Source organism: Aphelocoma coerulescens, unplaced genomic scaffold, assembly GCF_041296385.1.
Source record: "Aphelocoma coerulescens isolate FSJ_1873_10779 unplaced genomic scaffold, UR_Acoe_1.0 HiC_scaffold_118, whole genome shotgun sequence".
NCBI lineage: Eukaryota > Metazoa > Chordata > Aves > Passeriformes > Corvidae > Aphelocoma > Aphelocoma coerulescens.
In genome coordinates this window covers 625,771-635,739 of record NW_027183476.1, presented here as the reverse complement: position 1 = coordinate 635,739, position 9,969 = coordinate 625,771, and the positions used below count along the sequence as shown (strand labels likewise).

Below are 9,969 nucleotides of genomic sequence, written 5' to 3'. Positions count from 1 at the left end.
CCCGAAACGCCCCAAAATCGGGACTCCCCAAAACCGAGCCCCTCCTGTCCCGGGACCCCCCAGACTCCCCAAAATCTTCCAAAATCGGGGTCCCCAAAAATCGGGACCCCCCAAAACCGAGACCCTCCTGTCCCGAGACCCCAAAACTCCCAAAACCCCCCCAAAATCAGGACCCCCAAAATCGGGACCCTCCTGTCCCGGGACCCCCCAAACTCCCCAAAATCCCCAAAATCGGGATTCCCCAAACTCCCCGAAACGCCCCAAAATCGGGACTCCCCAAAACCGAGCCCCTCCTGTCCCGGGACCCCCCAGACGCCCCAAAATCGGGATCCCCAAAATCGGCATCCCCCAAAATCGGGACCCGCCAAAACCGAGCCCCGCCCAAAGCCCGGGACGCTCCAAACTCCCCAAAATCCCCCAAAAATCGGGATCCCCAAAAATCGGGACTCCCCAAAACCGAGCCCCTCCTGTCCCGAGACTCAAAACTCTCCAAAATCCCCCAAAATCGGGATCCCCAAAAACTGGCATCCCCCAAAATCGGGACCTACCCAAAACCGAGCCCCGCCCAAAGCCGGGATGCTCCAAACTCCCCAAAATCCCCCCAAAATCGGGACCCCCAAAATCGGGATCTCCCAAAGCCTGGACACTCCAAACTCCCCAAAATCGGGATCCCCCAAAATCGGGATCTCCCAAACCCGGGACCGCCCAAAACCGAGCCCCTCCTGTCCCGGGATCCCCCAAACTCCTCAAAACCCCCCAAAATCGGCATCCTCCAAAATCGAGACCCCCCAAAACCGAGCCCCGTCCAAACCCGGGACTCCCCAAACTCCCCAAAATCCCCCAAAATCGGGATCTTCCAAAATCGGGACCCTCCTATCCCGGAACTCCCAAACTCCCCCAAACCCCCCAAAATCGGGATCCTCCAAAATCGGGACCCCCAAAACCGAGCCCCGCCCAAACCCGGGACACTCCAAACTCCCAAAATCCCCCAAAATCGGGATCCCAAAAATCGGGATCCCCCAAAACCGAGCCCCGTCCAAACCCGGGACTCCCCAAACTCCCCAAAATCCCCCAAAATCGGGATCCTCCAAAATCGAGACCGCCCAAAGCCGGGACACTCCAAACTCCCCAAAATCCCCCCAAAATCGGGGTCTCCCAAAAACCGGGACCCCCCCCAAAACCGACACCATCCTGTCCCGGGACCCCCCAAACTCCCCCCCAAAATCCCCCAAAATCGGGATCCTCCAAAACCGAGCCCCGCCCAAACCCGGGACACCCCGAACTCCCCAAAACCCCCCAAAATCGGGATCCCCCAAAATCGGGACCCTCCTGTCCCGGAACTCCCAAACTCCCCAAACCCCCCAAAATCGGGATCCTCCAAAATCGGGACCCCCCAAAACCGAGCCCCGCCCAAACCCGGGGACACCCCAAACTCCCCAAAATCCCCCAAAATCGGGATCCCCAAAAATCGGGATCCTCCAAAATCGGACCCTCCTGTCCCGGGACCCCCAAACTCCCCAAAATCCCCCAAAATCGGGATCCCCAAAAATCGGGGATCCCCCAAAACCGAGCCCCGCCCAAACCCGGGACACTCCAAACTCCCCAAAATCCCCCAAAAATCGGGATCCCCAAAAATCGGGGATCCTCCAAAATCGGGACCCTCCTGTCCCCGGGGACCCCCAAAACTCCCCAAAACCCCCCAAAACCTGGATCCCCCAAAACCGAGCCCCTGCTGTCCCGGGACCCCCAAAACTCCCCGAAACCCCCCAAAATCGGGATCCTCCAAAATCGGGATCTCCCAAAATCGCGACCGCCCAAAACCGAGCCCCGCCCAAACCCAGGATCCCCCAAACTCCCAAAATCAGGACCCCCCAAAACCGGGACCCCCCAAACCCGAGCCCCGCCAAACCCGGGACCCCCCAAACTCCCCCAAACCCCCCAAAATCGGATCCTCCAAAATCGAGACCGCCCAAAGCCTGGACACTCCAAACTCCCCAAAATCCCCCAAAATCGGGATCCCCAAAAATCGGGATCCTCCAAAATCGGGACCCTCCTGGGACCCTCCTGTCCCGGAACCCCCCAAACTCCTCAAAATCTCCAAATCCGGATCCCCCAAAACCGAGCCCATCCTGTCCAGGGGACCCCCAAACTCCCCCAACCCTCCAAAATCGGATCCTCCAAAATCGGGACCCCCCAAAACCGAGCCCCGTCCAAACCCGGGACTCCCCAAACTCCCCGAAACCCCCCAAAATCGGGATCCCCAAAAATCGGGATCCTCCAAAATCGGGACCGCCCAAAACCGAGCCCCGCCCAAAGCCGGGGCACCCCAAACTCCCCAAACTCCCCCAAAACCGGGACCCCCCCAAAACCGGGACCCCCCAAACCCGAGCCCCTCCTGTCCCGGGACGCCCCAAACCCCCCAAAATCCCCCAAAATCGGGGTGTCCCCCCCCACAAATCCGCACTCACCGGGCGGGGCCGGGGTCGTCCCGAGGGCGGCGGCCGCCAACAGCAGCGGCAGAAACGGGGGGGCCCCGCCGAGCCCCCCCCCCATGGCCGGGACCCCCCGGAGCCTCCGAGGAGGAGGAGGAGGAGGAGGGAGGAAGGTCCCGGGATAGCGGAGGAGGAGGAGGAGGAGGGAGGAAGGTCCTGGGATAGCGGAGGAGGAGGAGGAGGAGGGAGGAAGGTCCTGGGATAGCGGAGAAGGAGGAGGAGGAGGAGGAGGAGGGAGGAAGGTCCCGGGATAACGGGGAGGGGGATGAAGGTCCCGGGATAGCGGAGGAGGAGGAGGAGGAGGAGGAGGGAGGAAGATCCCGGGTTAACGGAAAAGCGGAGGAGGAGGAGGAGGAGGAGGGCGGGGACGGGATGAAGGTCCCGGGATGACGGAGGAGGAAAAGATTTTCCCGGGATGACGGAGGAGGAGGAGGAGGACTGGGCGGGGGCGGGATGAAGGTCCCGGGATAGCGGAGGAGGAGGAGGAGGAGGAGGAAGGCGGGAACGGAGGGGGGAGAAAGGCCCGGGATGAGGAAGATCCCGGTACGACGGAGGAGGAGGAGGAGGAAGATCCCGGGCTAGAGGAGAAGGGCGGGGATGGGATGAAGGCTCCGGGATGACGGAGGAGGAAAAGTTTTTCCGGGGAGGAGGAGGACGGGGGGGCGGGAGGAAGGTCCCGGGATGACGGAGGAGGAGCAGGAGGAGGAGGAGGAGGAGGAGGACGGGATGAAGGCTCCGGGATGACGGAGTAGGAAAAGTTTTTCCTGGGATAGCGGAGGAGGAGGAGGACGGGGGAAGATCCCGGGATAGCGGAGGAGGAGGAGGAGGGTGAGGGGGCGGGATGAAGGCTCCCGGGTTAACGGGGAGGAGGAGAGAGGAGGAGGAGGAGGAGGAGGAGGAGGAGGAGGAGGAGAGGGGATGAAGATCCCGGGATAGCGGAGGACGGAAAGATTTTCCTGGGATGACGGAGAGGAGGAGGAGGAGGAGGAGGACGGGGAGGGGGCGGGAGGAAGGTCCCGGGATAACGGGGAGGGGGATGAAGATCCTGGGATAGCGGAGAAGGAGGAGGAGGAGGGGGCGGGATGAAGGCTCCGGGTTAACGGAAAGGAGGAGGAGGAGGAGGAGGAGGTGGGCGGGGATGGGATGAAGGTCCCGGATGACGGAGGAGGAAAAGTTTTTCCGGGATGACGGAGGAGGAGGAGGAGGAGGAGGAGGAGGAGGAGGAGGAGGAGGAGGAGGAGGAGGAAGATCCCGGGATGACAGATGAGGAGGAGGAGGAGGAGGGTCCTGGGATGACGAAGAGGAGGAGGAGGAAAGTCCCGGATAGCGAGGAGGGGGAGGAAGGTCCCGGGAATGACGGAGCAGGGAAAGTTTTTCCCGGCTTAGCAGAAGAGGAGGAGGAGGGCGGGATGAAGGTCCCGGGATAGCGAGGAGGAGGAGGAGGTGGAAGAGGAGAAGGAGGAGGAGGAGGAGGAGGAAGGTCCGGGATAGCGGAGGAGGAAAAGTTTTTCCCGGCATGAAGGAGGAGGAGGAGGAGGAGGAGGAGGGGGCGGGATGAAGGTCCCGGGATAGAGGAGGAGGAGGTGGGGGTGGGAGGAAGGTCCCGGGATAGAGGAGGAGGAGGTGGGGGTGGGAGGAAGGTCCCGGGATAGAGGAGGAGGAGGTGGGGGTGGGAGGAAGGTCCCGGGATAGAGGAGGAGGAGGAAGAGGAGGAAGAAGAGGAGGAGGAGGAGGAGGAGAAGGAGAAGGAGAAGGAGAAGGAGAAGGAGAAGGAGAAGGAGAAGGAGAAGGAGAAGGAGAAGGAGAAGGAGAAGGAGAAGGAGAAGGAGAAGGAGAAGGAGAAGGAGAAGGAGAAGGAGAAGGAGAAGGAGGAGGAGGAGGAGGAGGAGGAGGAGGAGGAAGAGGAGGAGGAGGAGGAAGGTCCCGGGATAGCGGAGGAGGAGGAGGGCGGGGAGAGGGGAGGGAAGAGATGGGGGGACCCCAAATGGGATCAGAATGGGGGGGACAGAGAGGGGACAGAGAGGGGACAGAGAGGAGACAGAGAGGGGACAGAGAGGGGACACAGAGGGGACAGAGGGGACAGAGAGGGGACAGAGGGGACAGAGGGGACAGAGAGGGGACAGAGGGGACAGAGAGGGGACAGAGAGGGGGCACAGAGGGGACAGAGAGGGGGACAGAGAGGGGGCACAGAGGGGACAGAGAGGGGGACACACAGGGGACAGAGAGGGGACAGAGAGGGGACAGACAGGGGACACAGAGGGGACACAGAGGGGACACAGAGGGGACAGAGAGGGGACAGACAGGGGACACACGGGGGACACAGAGGGGACAGAGACGGGGACAGACAGGGGGACACAGAGGGGACACAGAGGGGGACACAGAGGGGGACACACGGGGGACACAGAGGGGACACAGAGGGGACAGACAGGGGACAGACAGGGGACAGACAGGGGACAGACAGGGGAACAGACAGGGGACAGAGAGGGGACACAGGGGACACACAAGGGACATGTGGACAGGAAGGTGTCACAGGTGAGAGAGGTGGCACAGGGACAGACACGGGGACACACCAGTGACAGAGGGACAAAGGGACACAGGGACACACGGGGCCAGGCACAGGTGACACAGGGACAAAGGGACATGGGGACACGGGGACACGCCGGTGACACAGGGACATGGGGACATGGGGACACAGGGGACACACAGGGACAAAGGGACACAGGGACACACGGGGACACACAGGGGACAAAGGGACAAAGGGACAAAAGGACAAAGGGACATGGGGACATGGGGACACACAGGTGACACAGGGACAAAGGGACATGGGGACACGGGGACACACAGGGACACAGGGACATGGGCACACACGGGTGACACAGGGGACACACGGGGCCAGGCACAGGTGACACAGAGGGGACACAGAGGGACACAGAGGGGACAGAGAGGGGGACACAGGGGACACACAGGGGACACACCGGGGACACTCGAGGATGTGGGGACACACGGGGGCACACATGGGTGGGCGTGGGGACATGGGGACACTCTCGGGCTTTGGGGACACTCCCGAGGTGACACCGAGGTCCTGGGGACCCTCCCGAGCCTTGGGGACCCTCCCAAGGTTCCTGGTGCCACTCCCGGGCTTTGGGGACACTCCCGGGCCTTGGGGACACTCCCAGGCCTTGGGGACCCTCCCGAGGTGACACCGAGGTCCTGGGGACCCTCCCGAGCCTTGGGGACCCTCCCGAGCCTTGGGGACACCCCGGAGGTGACACCGAGGTCCTGGGGACCCTCCCGAGCCTTGGGGACACTCCGGAGGTGACACCGAGGTCCTGGGGACACTCCCGAGCCTTGGGGACACCCCGGAGGTGACATCGAGGTCCTGGGGCCACTCCCGAGGTGACACGGAGGTCTTGGGGACCCTCCCGAGCCTCGGGGACACTCCCGAGGTTCCTGGGGACACTCCCGGGCTTTGGGGACACTTCCGAGGTGACACCGAGGTCCTGGGGACCCTCCCGAGCCTTGGGGACCCTCCCGGGCTTTGGGGACACTCCCGAGGTTCCTGGGGACCCTCCCGAGGTAACACCGAGGTCCTGGGGACACTCCCGGGCTTTGGGGACACTCCCGAGGTGACACCGAGGTCCTGGGGACCCTCCCGAGCCTTGGGACCCTCCCGAGCCTTGGGGACACTCCCCAGGACACGAGGACCGCGGTGTCACGTGTGTGTCCCTTTGTCACCTGCGTGACACCTCCGTGTCCCCTCCCTGTCGTCGGGGTTGCGCAAGCGGCGTCACCTTTGTCCCTTTTGTCCCCTCCGTGTCCCCTCCCTGTCTCCGAGGTTGTGCAAGCGACGTCCCCTTTGTCCCCTTTGTCCCCTTTGTCCCCTTTGTCCCCTCCCTCCCCCTCTGGGGACACTCCCGGCCTGGAGCACCCCGCGGGGACACTGCGGGGACAGAGAGGGGACAACGTGGAGACACTGCGGGGACAGAGAGGGGACAACGTGGGGACACTGCGGGGACAGAGAGGGGACACTGCGGGGACAGAGAGGGGACAACGTGGAGACACTGCGGGGACAGAGAGGGGACAACGTGGGGACACTGCGGGGACAGAGAGGGGACACTGCCCGCGGTGTCCCCGCAGCGTCCCCCGCGCTGTCCCCGCGCTGTCCCCGTGCCCGTGCCACCCCTCCACGTTGTCCCCAGCCCTGTCCCCGCACTGTCCCCGCGCTGTCCCCGTGCCTGTGCCACCCCTCCACGTTGTCCCCGTGCTGTCCCCGCGCTGTCCCCGTGCCTGTGCCACCCTCCCACTGTCCCCAACCCTGTCCCCTCACTGTCCCCGTGCTGTCCCCTCACTGTCCCCGTGCCTGTGCCACCCTCCCACTGTCCCCGCAGTGTCCCCCGACTGTCCCCGCGTTGTCCCCAAGCCCAGGCCACCCTCCCACTGTCCCCAGCCCTGTCCCCTCGATGTCCCCTCACTGTCCCCGTGCCTGTGCCACCCTCCCGCTGTCCCTGTCAGTGTCCCCGCGCTGTCCCCACATTGTCCCCAGGCTGTGCCCTCGCTGTCCCCACGGTGTCCCTGTCCCCAGCCCTGTCCCCGCACTGTCCCCTCGCTGTCCCCGTGCCTGTGCCACCCCTCCACGTTGTCCCCGTGCTGTCCTCAAGCCTGTCCCCGCACTGTCCCCGTGCCCGTGCCACCCTCCCTCTGTCCCCACGTTGTCCCCACGTTGTCCCCAGCCCTGTCCCCTCTCTGTCCCCTCTCTGTCCCCTCACTGTCCCCTCCCTGTCCCCGTGCCCGTGCCACCCTCCCTCTGTCCCTGTCAGTGTCCCCAGCCCTGTCCCCTTTCTGTCCCCTCCCTGTCCCCTCACTGTCCCCGTGCCCGTGCCACCCTCCCTCTGTCCCCACGTTGTCCCCACGTTGTCCCCGTGCCCGTGCCACCCTCCCTCTGTCCCCTCCCTGTCCCCACGTTGTCCCCGTGCCCGTGCCACCCTCCCTCTGTCCCCACGTTGTCCCCACGTTGTCCCCTCCCTGTCCCCTCGCTGTCCCCGTGCCTGTGCCACCCCTCCGCGTTGTCCCCGTGCTGTCCCAGCCCTGTCCCCGCGCTGTCCCCGTGCCTGTGCCACCCCTCCCGCTGTCCCCACGTTGTCCCCTCCCTGTCCCCTCTCTGTCCCCATAGTGTCCCTGTCCCCGTGCCCGTGCCACCCTCCCGCTGTCCCCACGTTGTCCCCACGTTGTCCCCAGCCCTGTCCCCTCTCTGTCCCCTTTCTGTCCCCTCACTGTCCCCTCCCTGTCCCCGTGCCCGTGCCACCCTCCTTCTGTCCCCACGTTGTCTCCAGCCCTGTCCCCTTTCTGTCCCCTCCCTGTCCCCACGTTGTCCCCGTGCCCGTGCCACCCTCCCTCTGTCCCCACGTTGTCCCCACGTTGTCCCCGTGCCCGTGCCACCCTCCCTCTGTCCCCACGTTGTCCCCACGTTGTCCCCACGTTGTCCCCTCCCTGTCCCCTCCCTGTCCCCTCCCTGTCCCCGGGCACGTCCGGGCAGAGGCCGCTTTTGCGCCACCTCCGCCCCCCCCTTAAAGGCTCGGATTGTCCCCGGAGTGTCCCCGAGGGCCACCATGGCTCCCGTGCTGGTGGCTCTGCTGGCCCTGGTGGCGCTGTCGCTGCTGTCGCTGCTGTCGCGACATCGCGCGATGGCCGCCCGGCTCCCCCCGGGCCCCCCCGCGCTGCCGCTGCTCGGGAACCTCCTGCAGCTCTCCCCGTTCCGCACGCTCCAGTCGCTGCTCAAGGTGGGGATTTGGGGCAAATTTGGGGTTTTGGGGGAAGTTTTGAGGATTTGGGGGGGTTTCTGGGGGTTTCTGGGAATTTTCGGGAATTTTTTGGGAATTTTTGGGGGTTTTTTTTAGGGGGTTTAGGGGTGAAAATTGGGGGATTTGGGGGCGTTTGGAGGGAGTTGGAGGGACAGCCCGGAAGTTCGGGGGGGGGGGGGATTTGGGAGAATTTGGGGGATTTGGGGGAATTTTGGGGGATTTTGGGGGATTTCGGGGAATTTCTGGGAATTTTGGAAAGGTTTGGAAGGGATTTGAGGGGGCTTTAGGGGAATTTGGGGCGGTTTTAGGGGATTTGGGGGGGTTTGGAGTGGATTTGGGACCCCCCTGCACCATCCAGTCGCTGGTCCAGGTGGGAATTTTGGGGATTTCTGGGAATTTCGGGGAATTTCTGGGAATTTTTGGGATTTCTGGGGAATTTCTGGGAATTTTGGGACAGTTTGGAAGAGATTTTGGGAAGGTTTGAGGGGGTTTGGGGTGAAAATTGGGGGTTTTGGGAGCGTTTTGGGGGGTTTGGGGTGGATTTGGGACCCCCCTGCACCTTCCGGCAGCTGCTCAGGGTGGGAATTTTTTGAATTTTTGGGATTTTGGGGAATTTCGTGAATTTTTTAGGGAATTTTTGGGAATTTTGAGGGTTTAAAGAGGTTTCCGGGGAATTTTGGGGGGATTTGGGTGGATTTTAGTAGAATTTGGGTCCATTTAGGGCCATTTTGATGGGATTTTTGTGGATTTGGATGGGATTTTGTGGGTTTGGATAGAATTTTATGGGATTTGGGTGGATTTTTATGAAATTTGGGTGGCTTTTGATGGGATTTGGGTGGATTTGGATGGGATTTTTGTAGATTTTGATGGGATTTGGGTCCATTTAGGGCCATTTTAATGGGATTTGGGCGATTTGGGTGGATTTGGATGGGATTTTTGTGGATTTGGATGAGATTTTTGTAGATTTTGAGGGGATTTGGGTCCATTTAGGGCCATTTTGTTGGGATTTGGGGGATTTGGGTGGATTTTAATGGGATTTCGTGGGTTTGGGTAGAATTTTAATGGGATTTGGGTGGATTTGGATGGGATTTGGGGGATTTGGGTGGATTTTAATGGGATTTCGTGGGTTTGGGTAGAATCTTAATGGGATTTGGGTGGATTTGGATGGGATTTGGGTGGATTTTAATGGGATTTCATGGGTTTGGGTAGAATCTTAATGGGATTTGGGTACATTTTGATGGGATTTGGGTGGATTTGGGTGGATTTTGATGGGATTTTTGTGGATTTTGATGGGATTTTTATAGATTTTGATGGGATTTGGGTCCATTTCGGGCCATTTTAATGGGATTTGGGTGGATTTGGGTGTATTTTGATGGGATTTGGGTCCATTTAGGGCCATTTTGATGGGATTTGGGGGAATTTTTGTGGATTTGGATGGGATTTGGGTGGATTTGGATGGGATTTGGGTGGATTTGGATGGGATTTTTGTAGATTTTGAGGGGATTTGGGTCCATTTAGGGCCATTTTGTTGGGATTTGGGGGATTTGGGTGGATTTTGATGGGATTTGGGTCCATTTGGGGCCATTTTAATGGGATTTGGGTGGATTTGGGTGTATTTTGATGGGATTTGGGTCCATTTGGGGCCATTTTAATGGGATTTGGGGGATTTGGGTGGATTT

The 9,969-nt window shown here is 61.4% G+C and overlaps 1 protein-coding gene across 1 annotated transcript in view; it reads left to right on the top strand.

Annotated features, from left to right (window-relative positions):
* The first annotated feature begins 3,676 nt into the window (after nucleotides 1-3,676).
* LOC138100610 (cytochrome P450 2G1-like) overlaps nucleotides 3,677-9,969 on the top strand; it is a 49,198-nt gene continuing 42,905 nt past the window's right edge. The window contains exons 1-2 of the mRNA XM_068998485.1: nucleotides 3,677-3,907; nucleotides 7,823-8,269. Coding sequence (XP_068854586.1) covers nucleotides 3,677-3,907; nucleotides 7,823-8,269 — 678 coding nt within the window. The remainder of the gene's footprint in view (nucleotides 3,908-7,822; nucleotides 8,270-9,969) is intronic.